Source organism: Miscanthus floridulus, chromosome 9, assembly GCF_019320115.1.
Source record: "Miscanthus floridulus cultivar M001 chromosome 9, ASM1932011v1, whole genome shotgun sequence".
NCBI lineage: Eukaryota > Viridiplantae > Streptophyta > Magnoliopsida > Poales > Poaceae > Miscanthus > Miscanthus floridulus.
In genome coordinates this window covers 109,948,285-109,967,436 of record NC_089588.1, presented here as the reverse complement: position 1 = coordinate 109,967,436, position 19,152 = coordinate 109,948,285, and the positions used below count along the sequence as shown (strand labels likewise).

The 19,152-nt window shown below is 46.0% G+C and overlaps 1 protein-coding gene and 1 pseudogene across 1 annotated transcript; one reads left to right on the top strand and one right to left on the bottom strand.

The window, feature by feature from the left end:
• The first annotated feature begins 6,838 nt into the window (after positions 1-6,838).
• On the top strand, positions 6,839-8,073 carry LOC136480553 (uncharacterized). Its single transcript, XM_066478063.1, has 3 exons — positions 6,839-7,223; positions 7,333-7,451; positions 7,594-8,073. The coding sequence occupies exons 1-3, from the start codon at positions 6,839-6,841 to the stop codon at positions 8,071-8,073; spliced, it is 984 nt and encodes a 327-aa protein (XP_066334160.1).
• Positions 8,074-9,879: 1,806 nt separating this feature from the next.
• LOC136480552 (uncharacterized) lies at positions 9,880-14,057 on the bottom strand (annotated as a pseudogene).
• Between the last annotated feature and the right edge of the window lie 5,095 nt (positions 14,058-19,152).

The window sequence follows — 19,152 nt, the reverse complement described above, 5'->3', positions numbered from 1 at the left end:
GTGCGTGCGTTGTCAGCGTCTGCATTGTACTGTGTAATTAAAAAAAAATCTACAACGGCTAGCTCTCACACCACCACCTCCTCTGCCTTTTTGACATCCATCTTTATGTCCAGCAGTGATACAAAGATATCAATGTCGAGTCAATGCTAGACCCGACAGTGATAGCATTAGGTTCGACACTTATTTTCTCTTTTTTATATACTTTATTATTATGTTTGAATAAAAGTTGGTATCTAATATTTTATATTTGATATTATTAATATATCACACTACCATCACATATATCACACATTCAATAACCAATAAATCATGACAAGAAAATCATACATATATAACATGCAGCGATGAAGTCCATGCAAACATAATTACAGCTTATAGTCTCATGTCTAAAACAAGTGGAGCACACTCGCTACTACTAATTATTACGTGTCATAACATTATCCAAGTCGCGAACATTTGTAACACCCAAAATACGTTTTGTATATTAGAAAGCGCAAATTGGCAAAATATTGAACAAGGGTTTTAATTTGTTGCAAAAAATGATTTTTTTTCATCGCTCGCATTGATGATAAGAGACTAGATACATAGAGCTCATCGCAGTCATTTCGTTTGATTACTTACAGTTCGGATCAAGAAGCTATGGTTGTAGAAGATTGGATGGAGAAAAAAACCTTGTGAATAGTAACCAAATCAGTTTCCTTGGCCGAGTCCTTTTCTTTTCATGTGTGCCTTTCCCTTGAGTCCTTTGCTAAATGCCATGGCTAGAAGGGTGCTCATCAGTTCGTTGCTCGACAGTCAGTTGGTGTACCTAATGTGAGCAACTCCACTGCCGCCAGGTGTGATCTTATAGCTTGAGGCGCTCATTGCCTAATGTGAGCAACTCCACGGCCAATCGCCAGCTTCAGGCGCTCATTGCCTCATCGCCTGGGAGTGTGTCTGCTCGGAACGTGCCACTGGAGGCCTTGGAGTCAAAGACCTAGCCATCCATAATGACTATCACTGAGAGCTCGACTTCGTCCTGGGCAATCAGGGTCCCTGAACATGCCTGCATTGCCACTTTGCAGGGCGAGCTCGACAGGTCACAATGGAACGCTCTGCACTCCTTGCTGCCAGTTTACAGAGCGGTGACCACGGTGAAGCTTGGAAATGGATGCAATACCTCCTGGTTCGACGCCTGGGATATCCTGTTTATCGGTTGGACCCGAAATTGCGAAATTTTCGAGATATCCCGTTTATCGGTTGGGACCAAAATTTTTACTCTATCACCCGAAATTTTCAGAATTTTAAAATTTGTCTTCCTAAATAGACACCAAAGCCCACCCAATGCTCTAACCTTAATCCATGTTTCATTTTCTCTCCTCTTCTGTTCCAGATTCAAGTTGCCACCGCCGCAAACACTCGCATGCTCCAGTTGTGTCGCTGCCCTCCTCGTTGAATGGGCAATTGATAATATGGTTTTATTTAGTTTTTTATTTTAAATGCGTTAGAAATGATCTATGCTCTGCGGGAGCACCCAGCGCCGCAGAGGGTTGCACCACCCCCAGCGACGCGACGCCCACACCACGTGAAGCTGCCCGACGTCTCGCACGATTCACTGAGGACGTGCAGCTCGAGCAAATGCCGCCATTAATCGTCAGCCCACCTAGGCAGAAGGTGGCGACCATGAGGCAATCCATGCCAAAACGGACCACACGGATTGCCGCTCAGCCGCTGGCGCACATTCCGATCTCCAAGCGGGGCCAGGTGCTCCTCATGCGGAGGATGGGCTTTGCACCGCCGGCAGGTCCAATCTCATCCGCGTCCAAGGGAGCTTACGACGAGTTTTTCGTAAGGACTGAACGTCGAGCGAAGTGCAAGCACCGGACGCGCTGTTCCCGGCGAGCAATACTACGACTGGTACAAGACTCTTCTCGGATGACGGAGCAGAGTCACGCGGTTGCTAGCGGAGACGCCCAGCTCCGTAGGTTACTGCGCGGCTCGTAGTTCGGTTGTTACTTTTATGTAATATCGAAGTTTAAAACAATCTACTAGGATGGTCCAGTCACAACTGTAAGACCTCCTAGGGCGCTCATTAGAAGCGTGTCGTATGTATGGTTAAACTCTCCTTCTTCTTAATTACAATGATACGTAAATCTTTTGCATATTCGAGAAAAAAAAAAGAAATGATCTATGTGTTTTCCTGAATAAAATGAGCTATTTTTGTCTAAACTTTTTTCGAAACTTTTTTCTATCACCGATAGAATTCCGATATATCCGATATTCCTGTTTATCAGTGACCACCGATATTTAAAAATATATCTGTAGAGTAAACCTTGGTGATGACTGCCTTGCTGACAGGTTCCTGGTGCTTCTCAGACACTGCAGGAAGCCGACTTAGACCATAGCACAGGTTGCGACTTCAGGGAGCATTCGTCACCTTGTGCCACGGTTATCACCACAAGCTACTGAAGAACTTCAGACTGCTAAGAGTTGCTGCAACAAGTTCAGTTAGCCGATGCACACGATACTAGACAGAACCCGCTCATAACCACGACCGGCACCTTCTCTGCAGCACTGCTATACAAACTTCCGAAATCAGGGCAGCAACAAGACGATCGAGCTAAGTTCATTTGGGGAAGTCACGCAGCACAACGGGTGCAATTCTTCACTTGGCACCTTCTCAACAATCGCATTCAGTGCAAAGAAAACTTGTTCAAGAAAAAGATAACCTCTAACAGTACTTGCGAAGTCAGTTCTCAGGGGACTGAAACAGCAGCGCACATTATGCTCGAGTGCCCCTTCGCCAAAGTTTTCTCGGAGTTGATCAAGGTTCAAACGGACAATATCACCTCAGCGGCCGACATACATAAGCTGCCTAGACCCAGCTATATACCTGCGACTCACGTTAATGCTACTCTGTAAGAGAAGGAATGATGTCATTTTCCAAATGCAAGCGTCTACAATGAGGCTGTTCATCAGCCAGTGCAGAACAGAAGCTCAGCTTTGGAGCCACAGAATGCTGGCCCAATCAAGAAACGTAGCTTCCCTCTGGTGCTCAGTTTTCACTGCGGCCTTGGAGCAAAACAATGGTGCTAGCCAAGTTGGTATGCAAATAGCAGTCTTTTCAAACGAGAGCTATAGAGCTCAGTACTGAATGTAAACTGAAGTGTGTTGCTGTTGTATCTTTGACATCAAGCCACAAGGGCCAATTATCAATATACACAGGTGGGGGACTCTCTCCCCCTCAGATGATTTCATAAAAAAAATGGTTTAGTTAACCAAATCACTTTGACTTTTTGTTGCTCAATGGGCACAATTGGCGAACTAGGCAACCATGCTCAGATTTACAATCACTAGAACAACAAAGAGCATAAAGAGTGAGGAAACTAAGTACCATCCTGTGTCCCAAATTATAGGTCGTTTTAACTTTTGTAGATATATAGCTTTCGTTATGCACCTAGATATACGATATATATACTAGATATATAATAAAAGTTGTGTATCTAAAAATACCTCCTCTCGGAGAATGTGGAATGGTTCTTGCGCCGGCCTCGTGGACATGGTTTCTCTGCGTACAAAACTTATGAATTGGTGGGTCCGAGAAGTGAGGAAAAAAAATTCAAAAACCCATTAACTTGCCTACGCATCCAAGAATAAAAAACTCAGCGAAAAGAAACAACTCACCTAGGGATGAGTTTGTTTTCCAAAGGGAAGGGGAAATTACATTAAAACTCGGTACAGTACATCCCAAAATTACATTTGGAAAAACCTGAAATAAATAAGGTATAATAGTCGATCCAGTTTCGTCCATCGTCTTCTTTTTCGATGCAGACGATGCTCTTGATGAACATCGCCTTTTTGAACACCGAAGCTAGAGTGCAGTCCTTATGCTAGATCCAGCGATCAACTCCAAAACATTGGACATACCGCAAGATACAAGGAACTAGTGCAAAATGTATCTAAATCGATGAAATAATATCGATAGTTACATCGTTGGAATAATATAGGATGCAGATTCATTACCTTCAATCCTTGATTTCCTCTCCGCGACCATCAATGATAAGATCGATGACCAAGAGAAACCGTCCTCGTTGGGAGTGCCCAGGAGCATCCCTCCTTTGCAGATAATGGCCACAAATTGACCGCCCACTGATAAAATCAACACCTGCAATGGCGATCTCGTCGTGGCAATCACCGAAACCATCATAGGTAACAAGATCCTGACCGAAAATCATCTGATTTCGCTGGTGGATTTGTTTGTGCTAAACCCAAGCGATCTATTCGCCAAAGGCTCCTCAGGTGTCGCCCCAAACATTGCGTATGCCGTGGCGACCTCAGCACTTCCTCCTGCAGCACCTGTGTCGATGCCGCGTTCAAGGACGCAAGGCAGCTGTGCAGGCTCAGCAAGGACGCGACCATCTTCTATGACATGTGCATCATCCGCTTTTCGGACATGGATCACATCCTTGACATGGACTCCTCTAGCCGTGTCAATACTTCGGGTGCTGCTGTCGACGATGGTGCGCTCATCCTGATGAATCTCAGCTCAGAACCCATGCTACCCGTTTGGTGGGACGCCAAGAACCAGCAGCAGGCCGCAGGCGACCCGAAACTTCACAAAATTCTTCAAGACGATGCTGAGTGACACAATAGCGCAAGTTCTCTCCACGACGAAGCACTACACTGCAATCCGTGTGGACAAGAATGATGGGAGCACCACCGTTCCATAGCTCTACTGCTTGGCGCAGTGCCCTCCTGACCTGGTTGAAGATATCTGCTAAAACTGCATCCACAATTTCAGCGATCTGGCCACAGCCAACTTTGCCGAGCCACAGCCAACAAGTTGGTGGTCATGTTTCGTGAAACAGATATTCAAAATTTCACGAATGTCCCTGCACACGGCCTCAAAATACACTCAAAAACATGAATACCATTTTTTGAATCGCTAAATTCCAATATTTCATGCACCTGCAGTTCAAATTTACTTTTTCGAGAAAAATTCAAGTAAACATAAAAAATTTAAAAAATATACCAAAAAGTCATAGAAAAGTTCCAAATTGGGACATGTGCTTCAAGGTACTGTATAAATGCCACAGAAAAAATTTGAATACAAAAATAAATAAAAATAAAAATACTTTGTCGAGTGTTGGAATTGGCACTCGGCAAAGGAACCTCTTTGCCGAGTGCCAGGCTTGCAGCACTCGGCAAAGATAGCACGTTTGCCGAGTGCTAACGGCCAGCACTCGGCAAAGGATGACGGAGGGGCCACCGGCGTCGCCTGAGGTATTTTGCCGAGGGTTATTCTTTGCCGAGTGCCTGACACTCGGCAAAGAGGACGTTTGCCGAGTGTCCCTCTTTGCTGAGTGTTTGACACTCGGCAAAGACGGCTTTTGCCGAGTGCCGGCTTTGCCGAGTGCGGCACTCGACAAACTGCCTCTTTGCCGAGTGCCCATGTTTCGACACTCGGCAAAGCACCGAGCACTCGACAAAGAGCGCGTCTCCCGTAGTGAGTGACCCTAGTTGGAAGTACTGTACTCTTCCAGATGTAGCAAAGAAGCATGAGCTCAAGTACAATTTTTGTGACAAGGTGTGCAAAGGTGGCATCACAAGGCTCAAGCTCCATCTAGCCCACATTCCGAAATGCAATGTTAAGAAGTGTGAAAAAGTTCCAGCTGATGTGAAGGCGAAGATGATTGAACTGCTCACAAAGAAGAATATTATCAAGGAAAATAAAACCAAAGAACGCAAGAGGGCAAGAGATGAAGTTAACTTGGATCATTCAGATGGAGAAGCATCAAGTGAAGAAGATGGTGACAATTCTGTTGTTGTTGTTCACTCAGGAAGAACTGGAAGCGCAAGTAGCCCTATGGAGAGGTTCTCCAAGTCCACTCCTGAAGAAGTTGTTGCTGCAAAGAAGGGAGCAAGCCTTAGCAATAAGGTGCAGACTAAGTTGTCAACTCAGAAAAGAGAAGAGAGGCGAGATCGAGCTTGTGAGTACATCTGCCAATTCTTTTATGAAGCTGGCATTGCACACAATACAGTAACACTTCCTAGCTTTCACCTCATGCTTGAGGCAGTTGGAGACTTTGGCAGATCCTTGAGTGGGCCTAGTGCATATGAGATGAGTGGTCCATTTTTACAGAAAGCTAAGAAGAAGGTAGAGGATTCATTGAAGAACCATAAGGAGCAATGGGCACTCATAGGCTGTTCACTTATGACAGATGCATGGACAGATAAGAAAGGTAGGGGAGTAATGAATATTGTAGTTCATAGTGCTTATGGTGTTTATTTCCTAGACTCGGTGGACTGCTCATCTGTTAAGAAAAATGGCCAATATATCTTCGAACTTGTTGACAAATGGAATGAAGAAATAGGAGAGAAAAATGTTGTTCAAGTGGTGACTGACAATGCTAGTGTGAATTGGGCAGCAGCAGATCTATTGAAAGCAAAGAGACCTTCAATTTTCTGGACTGGGTGTGCTGCCCACACTATAGATCTAATGCTGGAGGATATAGGCAAGATTAAGAAAATTGATGACACAATTGTGAGAGCAAGACCTTTGACAGCATTCCTTTATTCTCATACAAGGGTGCTGGCACTCATGAGGAAATGTCTAGGGAAAGATCTAGTGCGTGTTGGTATTACACGCTTTGCTACAGCCTATTTGAACTTGAAGAGCCTGCTGGACAACAAGAAATAGTTGGGAAGGTTGTTTAGGGAAAATGAGCTCAATGAAATGGGTTACTTAAAGTCGGACAAAGGGAAGAATGATGCCAAAACTGTCAGGTCTGAAACATTTTGGAAAAATATTGATTGTGCTGCCAATTTTTTTGAGCCACTAGCTAATGTGCTTAGAAGGATGGATAGTGATGTACCAGCCATGGGTTTTTTACATGGCTGTTTATTGGATGCAAAGAAGGAAATTGCCAAAAGATTTGACAATGATGAGAGCCGCTACAAAGATATTTGGGAAAAGATTGATAGGAGGTGGGATAATAAGCTGAAGACTCCTTTGCATCTAGCTGGTTATTACTTGAACCCATACTACTATTATCCAAATAAAATAGAGATCGAATCAGATGGAACATTTAGCGAGGGTCTAGTTACTTGTGTCACAAAGATGGTCCCTGATTTAGAAATCCAAGATAAGATATTTGATGAACTCAATATGTACCAAAATGAGCTGGGATCATTTGGAAAAGACATTGCTACAAGGCAGCGGAGGAATGAAAATTTTGATCCAGGTAAGTTGGTCATTCATTTAATTATGTTGCAATCTGAAATTTATTATCATTTACTCAATTGGACATGTAGTTATGGACTCTAATCTAAATATTCAATTTTTCTCTGAAGCTAAATGGTGGCTGAATCATGGAACCAGCTCTCCAAATCTTAGGAAAGTGGCAACAAGAATTTTGGGCCTGACATGCAGCTCCTCGGACCATGAGAGGAATTGGAGTGATTTCGAACAAGTAAGAATCATTTAGTGTCTAGTATTAAGTTTTCTACTACAGCAATAGTACTACTAGTGTTATTTAGTTTTCTAGTGCAGTAACAGTCCTACTAACATGGATATTTATTTTGGATTTATTGCAATTCCAATTGGCTGCACAGGTTCACTCAAAGAGAAGGAACAAATTGCTTCATGGCAGGATGAGTGGCCTCGTGTATGTAAAATTTAACTCCAGGCTGAAACATAAAAGAGAGAATAAGGCAAAGGACCCCATTGAGAAGCAAGTTGTAGATATTCTAGAAGATGATGACAATGAATTTATCACTGGAGTTGCACTTGTAGCAGATGATGAACAAGAAGAACCAAAAGACCCCCAAGCTGAAGGTGATAAAGAAGAGGAACAAGAGGTTGCACCAGCAGAACCAGAACATGGTAAAAGGAAGAGAGTTGTCCGCCCTAGGTTAAAGAAGAGGGTGAAGAATATTACTGATATTAATGATGGCAAACAATCTGTGCCTGAGATTGTAGCTGCTTCATCTTGTGATACAGAAAATGATGATGATCATGATGTCGGCGTGCACCGCCAGTCTGCAAGTGATCCATCTTCTCAGTCTGACTCTGAGAAGTCCATCTTAGATTAGATTGCACTTGTGTTCTTGAAATTGCACTACAACAGTGGCACTTTAATTAGTTATTTTCTACTTATTAGTTATCATTTGCTACTAATTTGATATTTTGGACGGTTAAACTTTCATGAATCATGTTGTAATGTCATTTGGTATTTGGTAATGTTACCTAGAATTGTGGAACCTTAGAAACATATTTGTGTTCATCGAATTTCATATTTGTCATTTTTTTTTATCAATTACTGGTGTTTTTCATGATTTTTTATAAAAACACTATCTGGCATAGCGCCGCTATAGTTGCATAGCTTTTGGAAAAAAAATTGCCGCTATTTTCAATATCCCGCTATTTTAAACATTGTTTATATATACTGACTAAATATGAAGCGAACCGGGATTTCAAAACTTGAAATTTCGACTCTCTTGCCCCTCTGTGATAGTCCTAGGATACCTCAGCTATCACGGGCATCCCTTCCCAGATGATTACAAAGTCATACAACACATCAGAGTACAAAATTAAGCCTATTAAAATAAACTAGATAGATGCCCTCTGGGCTAAATCAAACGAAACACCAATAATCTAATCGTAGCAGCGAAGCTTGACGAGTCTTCAATCCACAGGCATCCTTGAGAATAGACCGCAAACCAACAACTAATCTCAGCACCACTGCAAGTTAGGAAATCTGCACACCACCAGATGTGTGCAGGCCATGGTCAGCACCGATGAACTTTGGTGGAAATAGAAAATAAAGAGATCGGGTGATCCTAATAGCTTGGCTGTAGTTTGCATCCTTAGCGCATGCAGAATAGCAACAATAAGTATAGTGTATCTTCTATGATCCCAACCCATTCTTATTCTCACCATCCACTCATCATCATCACAAGTTACCACTCATCATCCCTCACAACACCCTCAATCTCTCAGTCTAGTCGACAAGGCAGCCTTCGCACGCCCCTCGTCTCAGCAGACTCAAGCTGGACCATACTTCAGGGGGAGAGAAGCAAAGCATAAGAGAAGCTAGTTAGCTGAACCTTGCACACAGGTAAGTGATTATATCCGAAATCATGGCTATACGTATAGATTATTAACCTCTGTAGAGAGTACACTGTTACCCCACATGAACACCGTCAATGAATCACCATCAACGATGAACACTGCCACCGCAACTAGGCCAACTAACACCAATCCTGTCCACCAGCCGAAGCGAAGATATATAGACGCCACTATATAAGCTAGGGTCATGTCGTCGAGGTAACACGGAGTAGCCTCCGTCCTCCTGACACTAATTGCACAGGGCCACAGACCGCGTGCCTACTAACTCCCACAAAGACTGTTGGTCGCCTACACTACTTGGGCAACGGGCCGTACCCACTTAGGCATGTGGTGTTCACGAAAAGAACCTGTGATTTATGGTTGCAACCTACCAACACTACGTCACACAGGGTTTGTAGGGGTGGCTCAAGACCATTTGTAGAGGCGGCTGGTCACTCAAGACCATTTGTAGAGGCGGCTTGGCCAGCCGCCCCTACCGAACCGTCTCTACAAATCATGCATTTGTAGGGGCGGTTCCCAGACCGCCCCTACAAATTGATTTGTAGATGCGGCTGGGCGGTCTGGGAACACCAGCCGCCTCTACGAAATCAATTTGTAGGGACGGCTGTAGTACCAGCCACCCCTACAGTACATTTTTTCGCCAAAAAAATTACCATTACAAGTCCAGTTCACAAGGATCCTGATGCTTAATTCTGCAAGGCCCTATTATTCCCCATCTCCCATCCCTAATTAGACTGTCATTTAGGCTTGATCGTACTTGCACCAGCAACTTACATTGTTCTCAGTCTTGCTAGTGAAGGCAGAATAAAGCCCACGCATGCATGGAAGATGCAGAACACTATCACCAGTGCTACAATCTCCTGCAGGATGAATATAACTTCTCATTAGACTTTGGATGCCAATTTCCAACTACATGTTGTTGCGTTAGAGATATGCACGGTGGACAGTAGACCTGGTAATCATAAGCCACAATAGACGACAAAGCGAGTAAGCTGTCTTCATTCCGGAAGGGAGCTCTCCATAAAACCATGGAAAACCAGCACTTCCAAGTATTTTTGATGCCAAGAAACAGGGGTAAATTACTGACAATTGAGCATACCTTCCGTCAGCCTGTGTCAATCAACAGATCTATGAGAACGGTAGCAGAATTTCAGCCTCAAGTTTCTGAAACACTACTCATACACAAAACCAGGCAGAAAACTAGCAGGAAGAACTTGGACTCATACCACTATGGTTGGTGCCCAGAGAAACCAAAAGGTTGAGACAGCAAAATGGATGCTTGCTTGAGCTAAGACCAGAATCAGTACTCTTTTGTCTGAAACACATTAATTGTGGTCAGAAATGGAAATGGAACATGCAAGCACTGAAAAGCTTAACCTGCAACAATCATGACTCATGAGAGATGGCTGCTTCCTTTTATGCATTTTTCAAATTAGAATTCAGAAACATCTCTCAAATTTAACTAAAGTGATCCCTCATATGCTAAATTTATTTTTGACAAACCCATAAATATCAAGCAGTGCGCCCATCTTGGTCATATTTAATTATAATTATGTCTCATGTTAAAATATTCATGGCCAACATTCAACAAAGTCAATGGCAATATCTTTAAAAGGTTACAGAACTGAGAACTGCACATGTTTTGTAATAAAACCGTGAAGACTACTGCAGATCAAACACAATGTCATCAAACATTGAACCACTTATATTTCTCAGTTGTATTTATATATGGTAAAATTTGCTCCTGGACATTATTTATGGAATATAGATCGAATTTTATCAACAGAAATTAGAAATTAAGCTCTGGAGTAAGCAAGATGACTCACCACTCACCTCTGAGGACATGAGCAAAAAATGATTTTTGGTAGCTCCCGATGGCAGATGCATGCTGACTAGCACTCTGACAGGTACTTGATGCATTTCTGATATACAGAATCCCCACTACCGACAGTGTGGCTGCAAATGCATAGGGAAGCAATAAGAATCTACTGTCGTCATCACTAACCAATACATTTGTGATTTCTTGACTTCCAACAAGGGACACTGATTCAAAGAATGTCATCAGCCAGAAGGTATCAAACAGCAGATCTTGCTTCTGGTCTTGCTGAAAATTCAGGATCAAGCATTTAATGATTCATACAACGTAGACAACACAATAATAACACATTAGTGTTTCAAAAAAAATACACAAACCATCTCATGCTACAGCACAAGACACATCTCAAAACAGAAAGAGAACACTGAAGAGGCAAAAGCCAGAATGAAATTGTTGATCCATGAACAACGAAGCACACTGAAACTCTTCACAACATCTACTGCAAGCTGAAGTACCCAGTACAATATGCAAGCCCTTCGTGGTCCTCTATAATCATTATTAGTGAAAAATCTTTAAGTTATAGCTACTACTGGAAGGATAAAAAAAACATAGACCACTCACAGCTGCATCACATAACAGTACCTGCTGCAAAGGATACATGTAGCTTATGGAACAAAAAACTACACACACAAAGAGAAGAAAAAACATGAACCATACCAAGGTGTAGATTATACTCTGCAATTCCTACCAGCCTAATATATCATCCAACCTTCATCAAGAGGCACCAGTCTAGGTTAACAACTAACAAGTAATGCATAGAACTACAAATTATCTACGCATTAGCTATATACCAGGATCTTCATGTTGTACCAAGACACAGTTTTCAACGGTCATATGATATGAAAAAATGATAGCTAGTAATTAGGTGGTATAAGAACAGTTTTCAACCTTCATCAAGATAACAGTCAGAAATGGCACCGGGGAGCGCAGCTGCAGTGGTAGAGGCAAGGCGCGCGGCCATTTGTTGTCTGCTCCCCGCCAAGTGCCCGAACACGGAATGGATCCCTTCGACCTCTGCACAACAACAGCCAACACCGCTTGATTAGGCGCGGCGCGGCGGTTCGAGAAAGACAGGAGATCGGAGGGGCGCGCTAACTGCTCACCGGACGCGAGGGAGAAGAGGACGAGGAAGGTGCCGCTCACCCTCCCGCGTAGCCTACACACCGGGATTCAGCCATCGTCACCGCCTACACACCACGAACCAGCTGCCGCCATGGGTCGCGCGCCAGGAACTAGCCACCGTCGCTGCGGCTGCCCCGGAATCCCGCCGGCGTTGCGGCCCGCGTACCTAGATCCAGCCGCCGCGGCCACCCGCGCGTAGGGAGGCGCAGATAGCAAATAGCTTACGTTAGGGTTGGGGAGCTCAGTTTCACGCAGCGGGAAAGGGAAGGAAGGCAGGGGTAGACAAACCTGGTTGGTGATTGTTGCGAGATCTCGCTCGTCGCTGGTGAGCGGCCAAGGGCCGGGCGAAGCCCCTCGGCACCTGGCGTAGCGTGGGGGCGGCCAGAGAGTGGGAGAGTGCACGGGGGGCAGTGTTAGTCGCGCAGCAGACGTCGGGGGGGGGGGGGGACCTGGTCCTTCGAATCATCAAACGGCTGCAGTTCGCATAGTAGGGGCGGCTGGTGATTGAGCCGTCCCTACAAATCGTAACACTGGGGGCGGCTGGTGAGTGAGCCGCCCCTACAAATCGACTCATTTGTAGGGGCGGCTCGTATCATCAACCGCCTCTACTGTGCCATTTGTAGGGGCGGCTGGTCTCATGGGTCCCGAGCATGCCCACTATAGGGGCGGCTCCATCACCAGCCGCCCCGACAAAAAAATTATTCCGTTGCTACAAACATTTTTTGTAGTAGGGCAAGTCCTTAATTTGGCCAGAGCGAGCACCTTCCACCAAACCGTGTGCCTTAGAGCACTAGACTCACCCCTCAGAGGTGATCTATCCACAAACTCCTTATTCCACTGTCCCTCGGGGATGGTCGTCCCTCTAGGACTCTGTGTTCCCACCACAAGAACTACCCTTGGTGCACTCCGTACACCACAGCAACCTCTCGCTCTAGCCAGTATCTCCAAGAATCAGGTCGAGGGCAAGGAAATGTCTCTAGAACTCCTCACATCACCACCACCTAATCGGGATTCACCGCTCCCATCGCATATCATACCATATACCTCATGGGGATGCCTCGCGGTTAAACCCCCAACCACCATCCACATATCACCAAACCATCACATATCAAGGCATATATGTAAGTATGATGGAGTAAATGCAAGCAAGCAGACAGGCATATATAATAGTGCGAGCGCGAAGCTGGGTAATCAGGGGGGAAGTGGTTTCAATCATGGCAAACAGGGCTCAGACAATGGCATGCATCCCATATTCTAGCAAAGGAATAAATATAAGGTGCTAGCATTTCTACTTTGCAATGCCTAATAGGATTCTCTAAGTAAAGGTGCTGCCATGACACCTGCAGTGTAGAGGAAGTAGTGGTACGTGTCTCCAAAAGTTGATGTAGCCGATCAGCGGGAGTCTCCTTCTCCATCTGAAGCGTCCTTGGATCCATCCGAGCTCGAACCGAGGCAACGCAAGAAAATGCCGAGAATGGCCACCAATAAGAAGCAATAAAACTGTAATAAAACCTAACTCAAATAAACTAAAGAACAGCACTAGGAGGTAGATTAGGATTTTAGAAAAAATTATGAAACTGGTTTCAAAATTTTTGGAGCTGCGATGAATTTGCTGTGAATTTTGAAGTTAGGAAGGTGTTCTGAAAACAGGAAAAGGAAAAAGGGCAAGGAATGGATGGGCCTGCATCGGTGGGCTCAGCTAGACTCGGCTGGGCTTCAGGCGTCCAATCGCCTGATGCTGGCCCGACAGCAAGGAAGGAGAGGGGAGCCGAGTTGGTCTGGTTGGCCGGTTTCAGCCCAAGTCGGATGGGCTCCTGGGTTGGCTTGTCCCCTGGGCTTCATGCCCCAATACCGGAGGCACAAGGGGTCGGAGCACCCTGCAGGTGTTCGGCAGTCTGCCCGCTCAGGCTTGGACGTGCGCGCATCCGTGCTCCACTCGGCGGTCGGCATGGCCTGGCGACGGGTTCAGCAGCAGCACGCGGCGGGGCCCTGGTCGCAAAGGCAGCGAGGTAGGGCCGACGATCAGGGCTGCTCACAGCGTGTCGAGTGTGGAAGAAGGCTGCGACGCACTGTGCTCATGCGGCTACAAGGGCATGGCGACCATGGCGTTTTGCATTCAGCAGCTCGGGACTGCAAACGACGGCCGTGACGACGAGACTGAGGTTCGAGCTTGTGCGAGGTGGTGATTTAGTCATGAGGGCGGTAGGACAAGGCCGGCGTCCGTGCGGTGCAAGGTCACGGTCGTGGCGGGGTCACGGCTCCGCCGGCGAAGCAGTGGCAAAGAAAGTAAGGGAAGCGTGAACCTCCGCTTGCACGAGGACTTGTGCAGGTGTCCGTGATCGCGTCGGCGCGTGCGCGTTCCGATGCTTGTGCCGGTGTGCTCCTGGCGGCGGCAGCAAGGAAAGACCTCGCCTTGGCCTTCTGGGGACCGGTTTGTGTGCGCGCGTGCCCGGCGGGTGCCCAGCCGACTGTCCCAAGAACTGGCTGCGGCGTGCCCGCGACTGCGGGTGCTCGACAGTGGAAAACCGAAGGGGCGTGACAGCAAACGGGCGAAGCCGGCGTCGAGGACCGGGACAGGCATGCGACAAGGTAATGCACAAAAGGTGAGGGCTTTGTGGCTGGGGTGCTCACCGGCGGGCTTGACGGCGGCGGGTCGCGCAGCGCAGGCAGGGCTTGGTGCAGGCAGAACGCGCGACGTCGCTGGTGGGCGTCTCGATACGGCGCGGCTCGACTCCGGGGTGCCGTGTACTATGGCGACTCCGGGGGCTGGTTCGGCGTGGTGCAGCATCGCGATGGGGACGGCTTGGACCAGAAGCGGGCTTGGACCGGCGCTGTTCCGCACCCGTGGTTCCGGCTTGGCATCGCGGTTGCGGCGAGTGAAAGCGACGGCACGACTCCAGGGCGGCTATGCCATGGAGGACGGGGGGTGTGGCTTCTCTGCAACTCACAGAACACAGCACGAAGGCCGATTCAGACAGGATCGACGATAGAGAGGGGCACTAGGTAAAAAACGTTTTTTTTTTTTTTTAGCAACGGGACGATTTTTTTTAGGGGCGGCCGGTGACAGAGTCGCTCCTACAAATGGTTGCTAAATGAGCCGCCCTTAGGGGCGGCTCAATATCCAGCCGCCCCTACAAATTGATTTATATGGACGGCTAAAAAATGAAGTGCCTCTACAAATGGACGCCGAATATTAAAAGGGACAATTATGTATTTGGCACTGAAACAAATCAGTCTTTCGTATTTTGCACTAAAAATTTTGAACTTTCTTATTTGGCACAAAGTTGAAATTTCCCTAGATAGCACTGCCGTCCATTTGGGCTAGTAACATTTATGAACAATGTTACTACCACTATATCAGATGAATAAATGATCAAAATAAAACTTGTAGATCTCGGAAAGTTATGAAACTCTATAGTTGACAACTTTTTAATTTGAAACCATCTTATCAAGGAAAATTACGTTTGAATTTCTAAAATTTAAAATTTAAATTTTGTAAACGACCTCGGATGGAGAAACAACCAAAATAAAAGTTGTAGATCTCAAAAAGTTATGAAACTTTGTAGTTGACAACTTTTTCAGTTGAAATCATCTTGTCAAGAAAAACTACGTTTGAATTTCTAAAAATTTGAAATTTGAATTTTTTAAACGACCTCGAATGGACAAACAGTAAAAATGAAAGTTGTAATTCTCGATAAGTTATGAAACTTTGCAGTTGATAACTTTCTCATTTGAAACCATCTTGTCATACAAAACTACGTTCGAATTTCTATTATTTGAAATTCAAATTTTATAAGTGACCTCGGATGTAGAAACTACCAAACTGAAAGTTGTAGATCTCAAAAAGTTATAAAACTTTGTAGTTGACAAATTTTTCATTTGAATTAGTTTAGGGCCTCAAACAATCAATTTATGCTCAGTTTTGTATAATACATGGGGAATCAAAATGGATTTTGGACACAAGTGAATGTGAGGTATAGTGGTAGAGGAGACGGTGTGCGAGAGAGAGGTCGCCGGTTCGAATCCCGGCCGACGTAAAGTGTGCAAAAATCATGAAAAAATGCTACAACCATAGAGTGAGGGTGTGTGTGGCTGCCGGTGGGGACCTCCTTGGAAAAAAAATTGCTATTTTTTGCCCCTTTTTCGTTTCTGGAAATTGATTTATAGGGGTGGCTCAATATCTGGCCGTCCTTACAAATCGATTTGTAGGGGCGGCCTGGGAACCGTCCCTACAAATCAGTGATTTTTAGCCACCCTTTCATAGGGGCGGCTGGCAAAACCGCCCCTATAAATCAATACCAGCCGCCCATAAAAACTTTTTTCTGCGTAGTGGGGAAAAGGTGGAGACTTGGCAAGGATGGGCTCACCGATGGCTGGCCAGTGGCACAGGAGGCAAGGCCGTGGCGTCACGGCACGACTCAGGCGTTGAGACGAGGTCGAGCAGTGACGGTGGCGGTCGACGTTCACTGGGGCTTGTTAGGGCTTCTGCTCGGCGCGCGCGGCAAGGGTCGCAGGGTAGGGCTGCTACCGCTGTGCCGATCCGCGGGAAGCATGGGGACTCCGCATCGACGCCATGGCCACGTCCTTGGCTTCTCGCACTCCCGTGCCGTCAAGGCAAGTTGTCACGTACGATGCTTGCGCGAAACCTTCTTAATTTTTTATCACAGCCTCCACATATGATATCATGATATCTCGACAAGTTTCAAGATTTTCAGTCTTCGTTTGCTTTTTATAGAATTTAAAAATAAATCGACCGCAAGTTCGTGGCCATGTTTCGTGAACAAGATATTCGAAATTGGTGGTCTGTTCCTGGATACGGCCTCACATTATACTAAATAACATGAATATTATTTTTTCATTCATTTTTTTCATTATTCGAATGACTAGTGGTTATAATTTGAATTATCGAAGAAAATTCAATTAAATAAAATAAATGAAAGAAATATAGAAAAAGTCCGAGAAATGTGTCACATTGGAACATGGAGTACCAGGTACTGTATGAGGACTGCAGAAAAAGTTTGAAGGTCAAAAGTGAAAAAAAAAATCGTTTGCCAGAGTGTCAAAAAATGACACTCGGCAAATCAGAGCTTTGCCGAGTGTCAGGGGAAGACACTCGGCAAAGAGAATTTTTTAAAAAAAAAAACCTATTTATCGAGTGCCAGTCCGAATGGCACACGACAAAGAATTATAAAAAAAAATACTTTGCCGAGTGCCAGATCGGGGGCACTCAGCAAAAGGGGGATTTAACCCACCAGCCCAGCCGGCCCACACACACCGCACACACACATGCAGGCACGCCCACGCCAGCGCCGCTGCCGCCGCCCCCCCACCCCCACCCGCGCCAGCACCACCGCCGCTCCCGCCCGTGCCCGCGCCGCCGGAGGAGGAGGAGGAGGAGAGGAGGAAGAAGGAGGAAAAAGGAGGAAGAGAAGTAGGAGGAGGAAGAAGGAGGAGGTGGTGGGGGCGCCCCGGCCGCTGTTGCCACGTCCTCGACGCTTCCCCATATGTTGTCTTGTCCACCGGCGCCCTAGCCCCTTCACCCTCCACCGCCCTATGACGCCCACTAGGTATGCCCTACTATCGTCGTCGTTGTAGTATTACTAGTAGTTGCGGTAGTAGTAGTGGTAGAGTAGCAGTGGTGGTAGTCGTAGGAGTCGTTGTAGTGGTTGTGACATTGTTATATATATGTGGTTGGATATAATCTTGTGCATGTCGGCCATCATGCCGTTCATATATATGTGCATGTCGGCCATCGTGTCGTTGGTTTTCTTGCAGGTTTTAGAAACCTCACCGTGCAGGGGAGGTGCTGCCGAAATTTTGTATTGACAGTTTTATGTTTATTTTTTTGCAGAGAAGAGCCCGTCGGAGCGGAGCCGGAGTACCTTGGTGACCCCAATCACCTTCCTCGCCGCTGCAGGTCTGCCTGCACCGTGTCGCCTCACCACTGTACCGACCCGCCACGGCCCCGCTAGCCTGACTCCACCGCCACCCTAGGTATAACCCCTCTTTCCGTATCATGGTCGTAGATCACATAACCTAGTTAGGCGTCTCCCGTTCAAAAGAGATACGGTTGGAAATATGCAGATATTTCCATATCTAAAACTGCATTTGTTTCAAATTGTCCATGTTTTTTGGATAGCCCACGGATGCGTAGGTGGGGTTAGTTTCCATGGTCTGCTCTGATCCGAGATAGAGTTTTGGCATCATCACCCTGTTGTTCTCCGGATACACACTCTCCCTGGCGGGACATGTATTTGGAGAACAGCGGGGAGGTGCTGCCGAAATTCTATCTCGAATAGGAGTAGAGCATAAAAACAAACCTCATCTACGGATCCGCGGGTGGGATTAGGACCTATCTACACCTATTAGATAGTAGGAATGTCATGTAGATGCAATTGATGTTTATATTACTCGCCACTATATATGTTAGAGGATGGAGGACCATGAGTGGATGTACACGGGCGCGCAAGTCAGGGTCAGGTCACCAATGAATGGATCAACAAGACCGATGCTTTCTAGGAATGGTCATTTGGCATGGCTGCTAAAGGAGCAAGTAAAATTTGTTGTCCCTACAGCAAATGTGCAAACAGGAAAAGACAAACGAAGAAGGTCATGGGGGAACTTGTTTGGAAGAATGGATTTACGATAGACTATACCCGATGGGTCTACCATGGTGAAGCCGATCATATGAGAGAGGAGGTGGTGAGACCACGCGTCGAGGATTATGATGCTATACGGGGGTAGCAGACATGTTAAATGACTATCATGAGGCACAGTTCACTGAAGGACATACGGAGGAGCCAGAGGCAACCGCAAAGGCATTCTACGACATGTTTGCTGTGGCACAGAAACCCCTTCACGACCAGACAAAGGTTTCTCAACTAGATGCCATTGGACGCATAATGGCGTTAAAGTCCCAGTATAGCCTGAGTCACGACGCCTTCGATGGTATGTTGACAATTATTGGCAGCCTGCTTCTGGAGGGTCACCTTCTGCCAAAGAGCATGCATGAGTCATAGAAACTCCTTCATGCACTTAAGATGCC

Coding starts and splice junctions, on each gene's coding strand:
- LOC136480553 (XM_066478063.1), top strand. CDS start 6,839: ATGGATAGTGATGTACCAGCCATGGGTTTTTTACATGGCTGTTTATTG. Junction 7,224..7,332: donor GAATGAAAATTTTGATCCAG/GTAAGTTGGTCA, acceptor TTTTCTCTGAAG/CTAAATGGTGGCTGAATCAT. Junction 7,452..7,593: donor ATTGGAGTGATTTCGAACAA/GTAAGAATCATT, acceptor TTGGCTGCACAG/GTTCACTCAAAGAGAAGGAA.